Source organism: Pinus tabuliformis, chromosome 8, assembly GCF_031772625.1.
Source record: "Pinus tabuliformis cultivar Carrire ecotype Pingquan chromosome 8, CPIR1, whole genome shotgun sequence".
Lineage (NCBI taxonomy): Eukaryota > Viridiplantae > Streptophyta > Pinopsida > Pinales > Pinaceae > Pinus > Pinus tabuliformis.
The window spans coordinates 1,223,172,927-1,223,190,544 of NC_142294.1; the positions used below are offsets into that span (position 1 = coordinate 1,223,172,927).

General features: G+C 38.0%; 1 protein-coding gene across 3 annotated transcripts in view; it reads right to left on the reverse strand.

Annotated features, from left to right (window-relative positions):
• LOC149239800 (inositol-phosphate phosphatase-like) overlaps nucleotides 1-17,618 on the reverse strand; it is a 217,241-nt gene that overhangs the window by 157,014 nt on the left and 42,609 nt on the right. The window contains exons 1-4 of one of the 3 annotated variants that reach the window (XM_089373543.1): nucleotides 13,908-14,381; nucleotides 13,459-13,796; nucleotides 4,513-4,567; nucleotides 4,358-4,401 (exon numbers count right to left, since the gene is read on the reverse strand). In XM_089373543.1, coding sequence (XP_089229669.1) covers nucleotides 4,358-4,401; nucleotides 4,513-4,567; nucleotides 13,459-13,796; nucleotides 13,908-13,986 — 516 coding nt within the window. In that variant the 5' untranslated portion in view covers nucleotides 13,987-14,381. Of the gene's footprint in view, nucleotides 1-4,357; nucleotides 4,402-4,512; nucleotides 4,568-13,458; nucleotides 14,382-17,618 lie in introns of those variants that run through there. The other 2 variants (XM_089373542.1, XM_089373541.1) reach the window with 2 other exon arrangements.

The following is a 17,618-nucleotide window of genomic DNA, read 5'->3' on the forward strand; positions in this document are numbered from 1 at the left end:
TCAGATCTTCAAATTGCATGGCATGCCCACTTCCATTGTGTCTGATTGTGACCTGGTCTTCACCAGTAACTTTTGGCAGGAACTCTTCCGGCTACAAGGTACCCAACTACAACTCAGTACTTCCTATCATCCACAAATTGATGGTCAAACTAAAGCAATCAACAAATGTCTAGAAACCTACCTTAGGTGTTTCACTTCAGAAAAGCAACATCTCTGGGTACAGTGGTTACCTCTAGCTAAATGGTGGTATAACACCACCTATCATGCCACCACCAAAATGACTCCATATGAAGCAGTTTATGGACAACTCCCTCCTTCCCCTACTTCTTATATCAAGGGATGTGAAGGTACAAGCAGTGGATCAACTCCTACAGAACCGCACAACCATGCTAGCCCACCTTAGAGAGAATCTTCATCAAGCTCAAAATCGCATAAGCAACAAGTAGATCAACATCGTTTAGAACGCCAATTTCAAGAAGGGGATCAGGTATTTTTGAGGCTGCAACCATATAAGCAAACATCACTCAAAGACAAGGGTTGTCAGAAACTATCTCCAAAATTCTATGGACCGTATCAAGTACTTCAGCGCATTGGAGAAGTTGCCTACAAGCTAGCTTTGCCACCCACTGCAAAAATCCATCTAGTTTTCCATGTCTCATACCTCAAGAAAGTGATTGGGAACAATTGCAAAATTCAAACCAATCTACCTAAACTGGATGAAGAAGGGTCAATCTGGCTCCAACCTGAATAGGTTCTTGACACACGAGAACGGCACCTGCGTGGCCGCATGATCAGGGAAGTCCTCGTCAAGTGGAAAGACACCTCTGGAAGATGCAACCTGGGAACCAGCAACTATTCTTTAGCAGTTTCCGCAGATTCAACCTTGAGGACAAGGCTATTCTTATGGGGGAGGGCATGTTAGGGTCCCACCCTAACCCCCTTATTTATGTAATAAGATCGAGTCATAGTTACAGTTAAGTAAAGAGTCAATAAAGCCCATATTAATAATTGTAAGTGGTTAACCCGCATTTAATGAAGGGACCACAGTTAGTTGCAAATGGGTCATGGTATTAGATAGATGGTATTAATAAGAACCATGGTGTTGCAGGTATGAATCCTATATAAAGGATAGAGACTCCCCTCAAGGAGCATCGTGTCTTATTTTGTATTGAGCTTAGCTCTATTGGAGGTTGCCCCCTCGAAGAGGCAAGTGAACATTGCTTTCTGAATAATAAAATACTTGCTGTTATTTCTCATTGTTCCATGTTCTGGGTATATTTCTTCGCATATTTGGTATTCTGGTATCATCTTGCAGGTTAAGAGCATAACATGCAATCCCATGTGTCCAACAAAATCAGGGTGAAGAAGGCAATTCTTCAATGGGTCAAAAACAAGTCACTGCAAAATACGTTCCACCACACCTTCGGAAGCAGAGAAACCAGTCTCCAAGAAGAAAGAACATTAAGCCTACTACTCTACCAACAAACATGACAAGAAGGTTACAACCTAAAACCCTAAAGCTTAAGGGGCTCATAAGAGGCAAAAATGTCAATATACTTGTAGATTCTAGTAATACTCACAATTGTATAAACATTGATCTTGCTAAACAACTTGATCTTTGTATATGCCCAATCAAGGACCTTAGCATGATTGTCACTACTGGGCAAAAGTTCGAAGAGATAGGAGAATGTCTTAAGGTTTCAATTCAGATACAAGAACTAGAGCTACAGACAGATTTATATGCCCTACCACTCAAAGAAATGGATATAGTGCTAGGTGCAGAATGGTTAATGCAATTAGGAAGCTATACTACAAACCTTGAAGAACAGTTCATGGAGTTTAGTTGGCAAGGACAACACTATAAATTACATGGTGTTAATGCACCCAGCTTCAAGAAAGCTGCAGTTTCATATGAGAATGTCACCAACTCAGAAGACACAAACAAGTCAAAGAAAATAGATGCCATTCTATAGTAGCATGTTCAACTAGAGAAAACCCTTTTATTATGTTTTCAGGACAAAGCATCTTTAAAGGGGGTGGCAATGTTATGAATAAAAAATAAATAATATTAATATAATAATATTGATAATAATTTAATTAATTAATTAATTAATGTCTTCATTAATTATGAAGGGACAAAAGGTCAAACAACGTGACCATTCACCTTCGTGGCCAGTCAATGCCTATAAAGGCAAACCGCCACAAAGGTTTGTAACCACCATTCAGATTTTATCAATAATACAATTACCTATTTACACTTACCTACACGTATTTACACGCTCTACATATAATTACATTCGTGCGTACTGTTCTTCTTCTAACACTAAGTTGGAAATTCAGTTGTGAAGTGAATTAGTAAAAGTACACTTCTTATAATGATTGATTTGAAAGTGTCCAATGTTATTCAGGCTCTAGAAAATCTTGTACTTGTATGCTGTTTGTGCGGCAATCTGAATTAATGTATAAACTTTGTCATTGTGCCCCCCTCTCTCTTGATTCTTCCTTGTTATGCTGCAATATGGATTCTACCATGCTAACTATCTGAGTAGTGCATTATATACCAACTTATTCGTTTTTTATATAAATTTTGTGGTTGTAAGGTGTTAGGAGACCAGTGTGCATAATAGTAAATACCAATGCTTGCTTAAAGGAAAAAAAACTAGAGAGTAGGATGGAGGGTAAAAATCTAATTCTTGGGCTAAACATTTCAAGCTAGGTCAGGACAACTAGGTAGCAAGTCTATGGGAGATGTTGCCACCAGAAAATGTACTGTGGTCATTACACCAACTTGTCTAGCCATCTAGTCCATTAACGTTTCTGAGAAGACCATAGACTTGCCTATGCCTGGGCTGTAAGAATTGCCAAGATTATCTGTTGAGCATGGATCTAATGAGTAGTCAGTTGGCAAGTCAACGAACCCATCAGTCAGGGAATTTATGGGCCCATGAATCTGTCAAGGGTGAACCCACCAGCCTGGTAATCGACTCGCTAACCACAAATCTGCTGAGGCAACACAATCCACCAATCACTCTAACTATCAATATATAAGAATAGGACTATAGCTGAACAGTGAACCAAATCATGTTGGCTACCTACTAGGTAGTTGTCTAGATAGATTCAGAATTGTATAAATAAGCTTATTGGGATGATAATAGGGCAGGGCGGCGCTGTGGTGAGCCAACTAGTCCAAACTCCAAAGTAGCTTCCTAAAATTCAACCAAGGATGAATCCACCAGCCCAATAATCAATTGACTTTCTAACCACAAATCTGCTGAAGCAACAAAATCCACCAAATTGCTCTAAGTATCATTGTATAAGAATAGGACAACTATCATTGAATAGTGAACCAACTCATTTTGGAGACTTATTAGGTAGTTGGCTAGATAGAATCAGAATTGTAGAAACAGGCTTATATAAAAGATATTGAGGTGGGGGGCCATTGTGGTGAGCCAACTAGACTAAAGTAGCTTTCTGAAATTTTGTGTAGTAGTGAGCTTCGGACCATTAAACAAACATGATCGACCTGCAACCAGTAAAATGTTCATGTGACTGCATGTGCTTTTGTTATTCTGTTATTTCATTCTATTGTTATATGATAATTAAACTGATACAGTACTGATAGTCTGTAGTCTGCAGTGCTTTCTATTTTAATGGTGATGGCTTGGCAACAATTATGAGTGATAGCCAGATGACATAACATATACAGTTTAAAATAAAACATTCCTCTATAAGCAGAGACTCAATATGCTAGAAAACCTTAAATTTCATTAGAGGCCAAGTAGCTCAGAGAGAAATGGTATCAGTGATCTACAGATGAAGATATCCAGAGTGGTAACACAAATATCACCGAGAACTGTCATGGTAATTGCATACATACCAATACGAACTGTGAAAAAGAATGTCAAGAAGTGGACTTTTACCAGTACAAGCTTTCTGATTTCAGAGTTGAAGTACATGAATTCGATTAGCATCCCCCAATTTAACCTTCTTTATGGAAGACCAAATACTGGGTTCATCTACTTGCCAGGCAGAATACTTGAAGAAATATAGTATTTCCCTAGCAACAACTTACTGGAGACTTATTCCATAGAGGTAAATCAAGCCAATCCCCCATGCACACTCGTAACTTTATTTTTCTATCTAGGAAAGGTGTCTTGAAAGTTTAAATATTTTTTTCAATCTTTTGAAAAAGGGGGATTGAAAGATTACTCTGAAAAAGATGCATATGATATGAAATAAAATGTAACATATTTTTTACAGTTATGATAGAGCCTTCTTTTGTATTCATGCAAGCAACAAGGTCAGAAGTAGAAAGCATTACACATTGAAAGTTAACCAAAAATAATAATCTGCATACCTCAGTTGCAAGAAGAGCCTTTATCATCTCCGATTGAGAAGATGCTACAGGACAGAAATAAATAAATAAATGAATAGTGCCAATACTATTATAGTTAACAAAGTCTCCAAACTATTTATGAACATTGAGGATACAATAAAACCTTGCTCACGTACAATTTATAGGGCTTGCATTGAGAAATGACCCCCTTCCTCGAATAGCAGTATACAACTGAAAGCTCATAGACAAACATAATTAGGCACTAAACCAAAGAAAGACAACTTCAAAGCTAGTGGAGAATAGCATGCGGGACAAACAAAAAAGGAAATTTGATTGAGGACAAAACATGATAAAACAGCCAAAGTTACTTAAAACTATACTTTTAACAATAAAAAAATGAGAAGTAGTAATAGCATTGTTTTTTTATGCTTATATGATAATTACCATCCCTAGTTCAAAAATGATTTTGAATCTTGATAGTTATGGTTCATTGGCATTCATTTGATGAAGAGCCCATTACCACAAACTCTGTTGCACAGTTCAGGGCAGATGTTTCGAAACTCTCTTGGGAAGACATGTAATGACCCATCTTTAATATAGAGAGCGCAAGAATATTAGCATGCATACGATACATGCATATGATAGCTACATATGCATGTATTACATGCCCTGCACTAGTATTTATATTCTAAAATTAACTATAAATGTTGGATATCATGAAACACCTTCAAATAGAAGTTACCTTCACCCATCAACACGCATATTGCTTAATGCATCGTAATTAATGAGCAAATAACAATGATATAAATTTTAAAAAAAAAGTATTAAGTTAAAAGGGTTATAAAGAAATAGATGTAAAAATTAAGTTAATTTTTACATATGGTTATATAATTATATATCCTAGAATATTAAATATTAATAAATTATTAAAATGATAAATTAATCAAAATAAAGTATTTAATATAAACCTAAGGCATTTAAATTAAACAAACAAAAAAAATCCTAAATATAAGATAAATACACCTTTAAAGGAATATGACTCTCATACATAGAGGGAAAAGTATTAAGTTTCGTATGTTCTATGCTTATAACAGTTTACTTCTTTTTCTTATTATATTCCACAGATTAGCAATCACATGTACATAAAGTAAAGTGCAGATAGAACATTAAACGATCGACAGAAAACAAACCAAGACAAGAGACACAAGATGTGGCGGCTAGCCAGGGACAAACCCCACAATGTGTGGGGAAACCCTTTGATCAAATCTTCTTTTATCTTCAATAATTCAACAGAAAGAAATAGTACAATGAATCAGATTCATATCAGCAGTAGCAAACCCTAGATTAGTAGCATCAGCATTAGCGGCTTCATTATCAAACTAGGGCAGACGATATCTCACAAACCGACCGTCGGATTGACTTCATTCCACCACCAAAAATTTCGGCTTCCAGAAGAGGTTCAGATAAACCTACAGCGCAGTTCAGATGAGGAGATATTCTAGGCCACGCAAGTCAATCTTTACTTCTGCAGTTGCAGCTTCAGTTTCAGTAGTTTCCGGCTTCAAACTAGGGCAGTTGATATCTTGCAAACCGTTCGTCGGATTGACTTCATTCCACCACCAAAATGTTAGGATATTCCGACACATAGGAAATAGTTAAGTATAACTTGGTCTAGTATAGAGTTAGGTAAAGTGTGTTTCTTTACTATGTACATTTTGTAACTTACAATCCGACAGTCACGATATGTAGTGATCCGACGGTTCATTCTCTCCTCGGTATTACCGACACTTGATCCGTGGCTTAACACCCAATTGGTCTATGATCTCTATTTAAAGCGCATGGAAGGTCATTTGTAGGGTAATCCGTCTATGAGAGAAGCATATGTAAATTTTCATTCTTTTATTAATAAATTGCCTAAAGTGGCCCCGTTGGCTCAGGCCGTGGACTGTTTCCCTCTTTGAGGGTTTTAACCACGTCAAAATACTGGTGTATTGATCTGTGATCTGGTTGTGAGCGGTGTCCTTTGGTGTTCTGTCTGAGGAACTTACCTTGTAAATTCCTACATGGTATCAGAGCTATTTGAGGGCCGCGTCCGTTGATGATCCAAATCTGAAGCCGGTAGAACTGCATCCGACTGTCGTTTCCCAGATCTACTGTTTCTGACTACTTTCGGTCCGAGAGGACTGCTCTGTTGTGTTGGGAGCATCTGTTCCAGTGAGGAACCCCTTTCGTTTCATGCGAAAAGGTTTCCGGTAGCCCTAGCTACGTCATTTTTAAGATCTTGAGGTATACAGTGTTTATTTGCAGTTTACAGTTATTTTCTCTCTGTTTATTTCAGTTTCGGTTTATTTAGCTTTTTTATTACCGCATCTGAACCTTTCATTTCTGCGTATGCTCTTTGCCCCGTGACTCTGTGTGATCTGGGCAAATCAGAAACAGAAAAGAAGGATTTTTCTCATGTGTATGCTCTTTTCCGTTACGCCTTAGTGTGATCTCGGAAAATCAGAAACATTGAGGAAAATATTTAGTTTCCGGCTAAAGCTAACTTCGAGCCGTAAGGTTCTTTTTCTTTGTATGTCTGTGTTGGGTTTTGTGTTTTTTGTTTTGTAGGGAAAAAGAGCTTTCTCAAAGCAAGCACGCAACCCAAAGTTTCCAACCCCTCTCTCTCTCTCTCTCAAATTTTTTGTATAGCTCACTTGGTCCAAAGCTAGTTTATGAGAGTATAGGTCTTGAGTTCAAATCTCATTTTTGTGGGGGCGTTTTTTTTTATTTCCGCACATTCCCACACTTCGTCGGCATCTTCAACAACTTTTCTTCAAAAAGCCATAACTTCTTCATCCGGAAGCCGTTTTCAGAGCCTTTTTTTTAACCAGCCTAATTTTTCGAGATCTATCCATTGGAACACTTAGTTTCATCATCTTTAGCTTCAGTTTCCGTTAAAATGTAAAGTCAATACCAAGTTATTCTTGACAGCACCAACTACTTCCAATGGTTGTCCTACATTGAGGATTTACTTAGAAGTAAAGGTCTCTACAGAATAGCCTCAGGCCAAGAAACCAAACCGAAAGATGAAGATAAGGTAGCCAAATGGGAAAATAGGCAAGATCAAGCACGTGGATTAATAGGGATGTCTATTTCTCCAGATCTTAGATTCCATATTGCAGAACCTGATACTCCTGATGAAGCAATGAAACAGATTAATAAAGTTTTTGGAATTAAAAATGAACTTAGAGCCCATCAACTTGAAAATGAGTTGTTTACATTAGACCCCAATAATTTTTCTTGCATTGAAGATTTCTTGTCCAAGTTTAAGACCCTTAGATATCTCTTGGAAGGTGTTAAGATTAAGAAACAAGATAGTAACCTTATCTATTCCATCCTTACTAAGTTGGGACCAGCCTACTCTGTGTTTGTTTCCACCTTCCATTCTACAAGAGAAGCCTTCATTTCTCAAGGACAAGACTACAAGTCCCCTTCCTTTGCTTCGTTTTGTGATTCTTTAATAAGAGAACAAGAAAAACTCTTACACCTTGGTCTTCTTAATCTTGGAAACTCTTCCAAGAAAGCGTTAGCCGCCCCGCAGCAACCAAATTCAAAGAATCCTGAGAAGTCATATCCTAAAAAGAATGGTTCTAAACCAAACAAGGGTCCTAAGCAATCTCAGCCTCAAAATGAAAAATCATTTCAACAAAATGATAAGACATAAAAAAAAGGGGAAGAACACTGATAGACACTGCAACTTTTGTAATCGAGATGGCCACTTAGAATCCAAATGCTTTAAGAAGATGGAAGCCTTGGAAGCAACAATGAAGAAGCATAACATCCATTTGGAGCACTCTTCAACTTCAACTTCATCTTCAGGAATGGCACTTTCTGCATGTGGTTGTCAATCATCTCGGTCTGGCTATGCACTAAATGTATCTTCTTCTTCTCATTCTCATGAGTGGCTCATTGATTCTGGAGCTTCTTATCACATGGCCAAAAACAAAGCCATGTTTTCTTCTTTAAATGATTGTAACACCAAAAATATATATGTTGGTGATGATAGATCTCTTAATGTTGTAGGGACTAGAACTGTTCATCTAGACAATGGTCAATTTAATGATGTATTATGTGTTCCAACCTTATCCTGCAACCTTCTATCTGTATATCAGATAACTCATTCAGATGAAGGTAAAATCGTTGAATTTTCACCTCACGATGTTGTAATTAAGGACCTAAGAGATCCTAGACAGATTTTAGCTACTGGCATTGCTGATGATTCTACAAGGTTGTATAAGTTTCACAACTTTGGGTCATCAAATCTTCCCTCGGTATTTGTTGCTCATAACGATGAAGTGAGCAAACTTTGGCGTGAGCGATTTGGTCACTTAAACTATCGCTCCCTTCAGAATCTATGTAAAGAAAATATGGTGACAGGTCTTCCAATGGTATTTTGCAGAGATGGTGTTTGTTCCGGATGTGTACTCGAAAACATCATCGGGATAGTTTTGAAAAACGTGCCTCTTGGCACGCCTCAGCCCCTTTACAGCTTGTGCATAGTGGTTTATGTGGTCCACTTCCAGTTGTTTCATTCTCTGGCTGCAAGTATTTCTTAACTTTCACTGATGATTTCTCCAGACGCACTTGGGTATACTTCTTAAAACTCAAGAGTGAAGTATTTAACACATTTTTGGCCTTCAAGGCCTTTGTTGAAAAACAATCTGGACATCAAATTCTTAAGCTAAGATCTGATTATGGCGGAGAATATGTTAACAACAAATTCATCAACTTTTGCACTGAGAATGGAATTCAAATGCAACATACTGTTCCATATACTCCACAACAAAATGGTGTAGCTGAAAGGAAGAATCGCACCTTAAAGGAAATGGCTAATTGTATGCTTCAATCTAAAGGACTTGGTCTCAGTTTTTGGGCAGAAGCAATTAACTGTGCAAATTACATAATAAATCGCACTCCTACTAAGGTTTTAAAGAATATCACTCCAGAAGAAGCATGGAGCTCAATTAAACCAGATGTAAGTCACTTTCGTGTTTTTGGAAGTGAAGCATGGGCCCATATTCCAGATGAAAAGCATAAAGCTTTAGAACCTAAGAGTGAAAAATGTATTTTTGTTGGATATTCTGAAGATGTCAAAGGATATAGACTTATTCCACTTAAGTCCAAAAATGTTATCATTAGAAGAGATGTAAAGTTTGCTGAAAATATATCGGCCTGCGAGCCTAGCTCGGCGGATGTGCCACCTCTCCCTATCTCTTCTACTTTTGAAAATATTTCTTCTTCAGATGATGAAAGTGAGGATGACAATCCTCCCCCATTGTCTCAAGATCCTCCTTCAATTCCTCAGCTTCCAAAATGGGTCCGTGCTACTCGGGATGTAGCAGGTGATCTTGTCGATGATCCTACAGATCAACGACGTACACGTTCTCAGTTAGATAGAGCCTCTTCTTTACTGGCTCAAGCTCCAGTGAATTATGATCCTGACACCTTTGCAGAAGCTTCAGGCCATCAAGATTGGGAAGTAGCTATGAATGAAGAATATCATTCATTGTTGGCAAATGATACATGGGATCTTGTTCCTCTACCAAAGGGACGAAAACTTGTTAGATGCAAATGGGTTTACAGAACCAAGTATTGACCAGATGGGAAAGTTGATAAATATAAAGCTCGTCTTGTTGCTAAGGGTTTTTCACAAGTTGAAGGCATTGACTACACTGAAACCTTCTCTTGCCAAAATGAACTCTATCCGCCTTGTTCTTTCCCTTGCTGCCTCTTTCAAATGGGAAGTCCATCAGATGGATGTTAAATCTGCCTTCTTGCATGAAGAAATCTATATGGAACAACCTATTGGCTTCATACAAACAAACTCCAGCCTTGTATGTCGACTTAAGAAATCCCTTTATGGTCTCAAGCAAGCTCCTCGGGCTTGGTATGCCAAAATGGATAGCTTTCTTTTAGAATCTGGCTTTTCTAGGTGTCATTCTGACAATACTATCTACACCAAGAAAGTGGGCAAGTCTCTTATCATTCTTGTTCTTTATGTTGATGATCTTATCCTCACTGGTAGTGATCCCAACCTTATAAACCATGTGAAGTCTAGCCTTAAAAGGAAATTTGAAATGACAGACTTAGGACACTTACATTATTTTCTCGGTCTTCAAGTCTTGCAATCCAAGGAGGGTATTTCCCTTTCCCAGTCCAAGTATGCCTGTGATATTCTACGTCATTTTCACATGGAATACTGTAAGCCAGCCCCTTCTCCCTTTCAGTTTGGAGTCAAACTTTCAGTCACTTATACTTCTCCTGAAGTTGATGCTACCTTATACCGTCAACTTGTAGGAAAACTTTTGTATCTAACCCATACTCGTCCTGACCTTTACTTTGCTGTTGGCCTTGTTGCTCGGTTTATGCAACACCCACATGAAAGTCATTGGAAAGCAACTAAAAGAATACTTCGTTATGTTCGAGGTACAGTTCAGTTTGAGATTCATTACAGTGCCAAAGCAGCTCCTCTATTGGTTGGTTTCACTGATTCTGATTGGGCTGGTGACCCTGATGATCGGAAGTCTACTGCCGGTTATGTGTTCACTCTTGGTTCAGGACCTATTACATGGGCTTGCAAGAAACAAGGTGCCATTTCTCTTTCTTCAGCAAAAGCAGAGTATCGTGGTGCCGTAGAAGCTAGTAAGGAAGCCTTGTGGCTTCGTCAGATCCTATTAGAGTTTGGCTTTCAGCAGCAGCATCCGACTACACTTTGGTGTGATAATCAAAGTGCCATTCAACTATGCAAAGATCCAGTTCAACATCAGCGCAACAAACACATTGAACTGCACATGCGCTTCATCAGAAAGCTCATTCACGACCATGTTCTTTAAGTGCAATATTGTTCAACAGATGATCAAGTTGCAGACATCTTTACAAAGGCTCTCACAGAGGCGAAGTTCACTAAACTTCGATTTATGGTTGGAGTTCAGGAAGTTGTCACTAAGGAGAGATAGGCTCTAGTGCCTCCTTCCTTCTCCTATTGTGTCATATTTGTAAATCCTTCAATCCTATCCCAAGTTGTTCTTAAGGGGGGATGTTAGGATATTTCGACACATAGGAAATAGTTAAGTATAACTTGGTCTAGTATAGAGTTAGGTAAAGTGTGTTTCTTTACTATGTACATTTTGTAACTTACAATCCGACGGTCACGATATGTAGTGATCCGACGGTTCATTCTCTCCTCGGTATTACCGACACTTGATGCGTGGCTTAACACCCGATTGGTCCATGATCTCTATTTAAAGCGCATGGAGGGTCATTTGTAGGGTAATCCGTTTATGAGAGAAGCATATGTAAATTTCATTCTTTTATTAATAAATTGCCTGAAGTGGCCACGTTGGCTCAGGCCGTGGACTGTTTCCCTCTTTGAGGGTTTTAACCACGTCAAAATACTGGTGTATTGATCTGTGATCTGGTTGTGAGCGGTGTCCTTTGGTGTTCTGTCTGAGGAACTTACCCTGTAAATTCCTACACAAAAGTTGCGGCTTTCAGAGGAGGTTCAGATGAACCTAAAATGCAGTTCCAAAGAGGAGATCTTCTAGGCCACGCGAGTCAATCTTTACTTCTGCAGTTGCAGCTTCAAATTCAACAGCTTCCAGCTTCACATGTGTGAGAGAGAGACCCATTTCAGCGCAGTAGAGAAGAGACTCATTTCTGCGCAGTAGAGAGAGAGAGAGATGTGATGAGATGAGTGAGTCCAAATGAGGAAAAGTCCTCTTATATTTATACACAACGTTGATGGGTGAATAGATGCGATTGTTGGGCTTCTGAGCCTACATGAGTTGTAGGTCGGCTTGATAATAATTCCATAATCAAAATAAATTCATATCTCCGTGAATACTTATCGGAATCTGATGATCTTTATATCAATCCTACACCTCTCGACGAGAGGAATCTAATAAAAATATTATTAGCCATGAATAAGATGACCCACATGAAGTTTTGCCCTGGTTGCCAATTTTAACAAAAAGGTGTCAATACGATTGGAAGTGGTGGGATCGTTGGTGGAGAGAGCGGTCACCACCAAGGAAGGCTACATATAGAGGTAGAAAGAATTTTTTAGGGGGCAGGAAAAACCAAAAGAAGAGAAAGAGGAAAATTGCTACACAGAGCTCATGAGAAACGATTGAGCCTTGAGGTTTTGGGGCTTGAGGTTTTTGGGCACGGGGCAACAGTCTGCTTCAGAAGCTTACTGGACTGGACTGAGTAAGTGAAGTTCTGCTCAGTTTGGCTGGGTGGTTTCGGTCATTTGGTAATGGGAGCGAAAGCTGAAGCAAATCTGAAGTCTCTTCGTTCGCAAGAAATCAGGTAGGTACTTCTCATCAAATCATTCAATTTGATATATGAAATTTATCATTAAATTTTAGAGCAGGTTCATAAAAAATTTCTTATGCTGTTCAGAGTAAATTTTGTGTAATTTTAGAACAGGTTCATATTGATTTCAAAAAAAAACATTTACAGTCTTTACAATAGCTCTTTAAAATTATTCTCAGTCTTTACAATAGCTGCAGTTGTTTAATTTATTTACGGTCATTACAATTTGGTACCAGAGGGGGTTCAACCCTTTCGACCTCATAGGCCCTACGCACCGTGAATGAATTTCTTAAGCCTTGTCAATCTATATTCTAAATAACCTCTGTGTTGTATCATCATGAAACTGATTAGGAGTCTCTGCCTCGCTGTCCAATGGCATGTACTGTGTTGATCAAGTCAGATAGAAAAAATGATTCCTCCTCAGCTAGAAATAGACAAATTTCCCATTGTCTCTAGGTGCTTCAACACTCTCATGCATCTCCGTAGGAGACTTCTCTTTGTAGCTTTTGTCTCCTAAAATTCTACCGTACATCCAATGTTAATGTTAAATGACCAATGCTGATAAAAAAAAATGAGCAATAATCATATCAATTTTTAGTTTCCTTTTAAATCAGAACAGCAATTCATGTGCTCACAATACAATGGAAAACATGGAATCCTATGTTTCAGTTAGTAATTTTATTGCAAAGCCATCCTGAGACCATACCAACTTACTGCACCAGTTTATCATTTGACAACCAGCAGAAACCATAAATTAAGTTTACCTGGACTACATTAGCCAGATTGTGCAAGTCATATTGTAATTGAGCAAAGTTCTTTGGACCACCACCAATTTCCCATCCCTCACACAAAGGTTGGCCATCAAGTATTGCTTGTGCTTGGGCATAAGACAGTTGATGACGAGATCGAATGATTGTTTTTCCAGACCAAACATCCAGAACTTCAAAATCATTATCTAGATCAACGGTCCAAATAATACTAACAGCCAACCTATCCTTTCCTTCGCAAAGAGAGCATAGGTTTTCACTCAAGATAGGAGGGAGCATATGGTAGGTGCTTCCTACCATGTACACAGTTGTACGACGGCTACGGGCTTCAATGTCTGGAAGAGAATCTTTGTTAACAAAGTATGACACATCAACAATGCGAACTCCCACCTCAAGAAAATTGTCAGGCAATTCATAAATTGAAAGAACATCGTCTACATCCTTACTTCCAGGAGGATCAATACTGCAAGATCTATGTGAAAACCGTAGATCTCGGCGTTTGATTCTTCTTCTGGTATTTCCCATAGATGCTCCTACGTATCTTCTGGAAGTTCTTGCAATGAAGCAAAGCTGAAAGGTGAGATATTTATATCATTCTCCACCAAGAGAGCCATATTTTCTGCACTAATGTGACCTAAGTCTATATTTATAAACAGCATAGACTCCTTCCCGGTGACTTGACGCACGGCCTCGGTCAAGGCATTGGACCTGTGTCAAAAAGGCATCGCCCGGTGAAGACGTGAAGGCATATGGCTTCCGCGTGGTTTGAATTACATGACACTGAATCCGCCAAATTGACAACAGTCACCAAGCCAATAAACAAGACCAGACATCGAGGGGGCACCGCGCCAAGCCACGTCACGGGGCCACCCTTCTCCGCACGGTGTTGTAACGATCGTGGTTCTGCAAATTTCATAACCGTGGCATATTTCGTAACCATAATCCAACGGTTTCAGATTTTTGACTCTGCACCGCTATACCACAATCTATGTTTAATACATAAATTTACTTTATCGCGTTAACATATGCATTTTATATGTTTCTCAACCATATGTAATGTTCCCACCATATTTTATATACGTTCCACCTTATGTTTTGACTTCCGCTCCCATTAATTTGTACCACTATATGTTTTAATATATGGATTGGTAATATATTCCATTCCCACGGTTTATAACTCATCAAATTTGCATCATTCCGTTATATAGCTTGTACATAGTTTTTTTTTAATTTATATATAATGCACCATTTTTCTAATATATGGTTTATATATATATTAGTTTTAATTTTTATAAATAATTTTATTTTAAATTAACACAATGGACGTGTTAGATGAACCCCAAATATCTATCATATAGAGTAAATTTGTATACTTTAAGGTATCATATATCTTTGTGTTATATTGTTAGAAATTCATTATTTTATTATTCATAAAGTGCATATGAAATAAATTAGATAATTTAAAAATAATTTTATTTATATATATATATATATATATAACCACATTTAGACCTATATAAAAAAAAAAAAAAAACATTCACCACTAAATGACAAAATATTTCTATCGCTAATGATAAAATATTTTAGTTTACATGTGCTTTTAATATTTTAAAATACTCTTTTAAAGTTAAACTAAGAGAACACGGAGTATTATGGAAGAAACTTAGAAACATTCTTATTTTATATAGTTACGCATAAATATTTTTATTATATTACAATGATGAAGACTCATGCACTAGAATGAGTATTATTACGCATTAGCGTAGGATTCCCTGCATTAGGATAAAGAGGTCGCGAGACCACCCTCCTTGACCTCGGTATCAGTAAGATCTGCCTAGTAGATAAAAATAGCAAAAAAACTATACCCATTTATAAATGTGAAATTGAAAAAAAAAAGTGTTAAATCCGAATGTATACCTCAAATTTTTTACAAAATTTTATTATGTATACAGGAAACATTACAATGGTAAGGACATATGAACGACGACGACGTGATCGGGCAGCATCACCGTCATTAATGCCACCACTGTCGTCATCATCATCTCCATCGCCACCACCATCATTACCGTCCCCACCGAGACCATCATCAACACCAATCGCTCCAACACCGGAGTTGACCGTGATAATAAACTCATTGGAAGCCTTATTGTAAACATTAAAAGGGTCAACTATGGCTAAGACCAAAGAAGAATTTCAACCCTTAGCAACCAATTCATCGGAACCAAAGAATTTTGAACATAAAAGATCAAAGGAAGATATTTCTAAGGAGCTTCAAAGAATTAAACTCCCAGAACTTTCAAGAGGTCGAACAGGAGAACATGCTGAAGCATGGTTAGAAGGAATGAACAGATGTTTTAAATTAAGAGAATATTCTTCTTCTGCAAAAACAAAACTTGTTGTATTTCAATTAAAGGAGAGTGCTTTGATTTGGTGGGGAAATTTGAAAAAACAACTAACCTCACAATAGATAATGTTCCTTGGGAATTATTCGAGGAAAGATTCTGTGCGTAGTATTTACCTCCATATTTTCAAGAACAAGAAGCCGGAGCCTTTCATACATTAGTTCAAGGTAATAAAACAGCGGAAGAATACAAGATAAGGTTTATGGAGCTTGTAAAATACATTCACTACTTAGATTCTGATGAACGTCAGGCTAAACGCTTCATACTTGGGTTAAATCCTCGCATCAGGACCTTGGTGAGAATGTGGAAACCATCATCATTAATGCCACCACTGTTGTCATCACATCTCCATCGCCACCACCATCATCACCGTCCCCAACGAGACCATCATCAACACCAATCGCTCCAACACCGGAGTTGACCGTGATAATAAACTCATTGGAAGCCTTATTGGAAACATTAAAAGGGTCAACTATGGCTAAGACCAAAGAAGAATTTCAACCCTTAGCAACCAATTCATCGGAACCAAAGAATTTTGAACATAAAAGATCAAAGGAAGATATTTCTAAGGAGCTTCAAAGAATTAAACTCCCAGAATTTTCAAGAGGTCGAACAGGAGAACGTGCTGAAGCATGGTTAGAAGGAATGAACAGATGTTTTAAATTAAGAGAATATTCTTCTTCTGCAAAAACAAAACTTGTTGTATTTCAATTAAAGGAGAGTGCTTTGATTTGGTGGGGAAATTTGGAAAAACAACTACACCTCACAACAAATAATGTTCCTTGGGAATTATTCGAGGAAAAATTTTGTGCGTAGTATTTACCTCCATATTTTCAAGAACAAGAAGCCGGAGCCTTTCATACATTAATTCAAGGTAATAAAACAGTGGAAGAATACAAGATAAGGTTTATGGAGCTTGTAAAATACATTCACTACTTAGATTCTGATGAACGTCAGGCTAAACGCTTCATACTTGGGTTAAATCCTTGCATCAGGACCTTGGTGAGAATGTGGAAACCATCATCAGTAGCTGAAGCGGTAGAATGTGGCCGTTATGCAGAAGAACATCTAGAAATCAAAAAGGATACCGGGCCAGCAGAACCTTTACAATCAGGGTTTTCAAGAAAAACTCCCCGAAATTTCTTCAGGGGAGGTAGCTCAAGGCCACCTTATGGTAATAGATTTATCCCAAGAAATGTAGGAATAAGAGCTCCAATGGCAGTTAATACTATAGTCGCTGAATCATCAAACACAAGTCCATGGAAATCTCGTGGAACTGCTAACAGAGAAAGAGATTCGAGAAGAAGCAACATGAGAGGACGAAGCTCTATATCTAGAAATTCACGTCCTGATTCAAGAGGACCAACACAGGTTAATTGTTGGGGATGTGGAGGACCGCATTTTCAACGTGATTGTCCAGAAGCTTCATCAAGTATATTGCATAGGACTGGAAAGGAACCAATATCAAATAATCAAAGCAATCATAGAATTCATGCATTAGTCAACAACAATCAAGCAGCGCATCAATCCACTATAGTGGAATCTTCAGGTATTATTAATGGTATAAAACTCAAAATCTTATTTGATACTGGTGCCATAGCTAGTTTTATTTCGTCATATGCATTAAACAAATGTGGGTTGGCAGCTCGCAGACAAAATGATTTCAGACAGGTAGAAATGGCCTCAGGAGAACTCCAATCCGTAGACTTAAGTGTGGATCAATGCAAAATTGACCTAGGGGTCTGTTCGACTAAG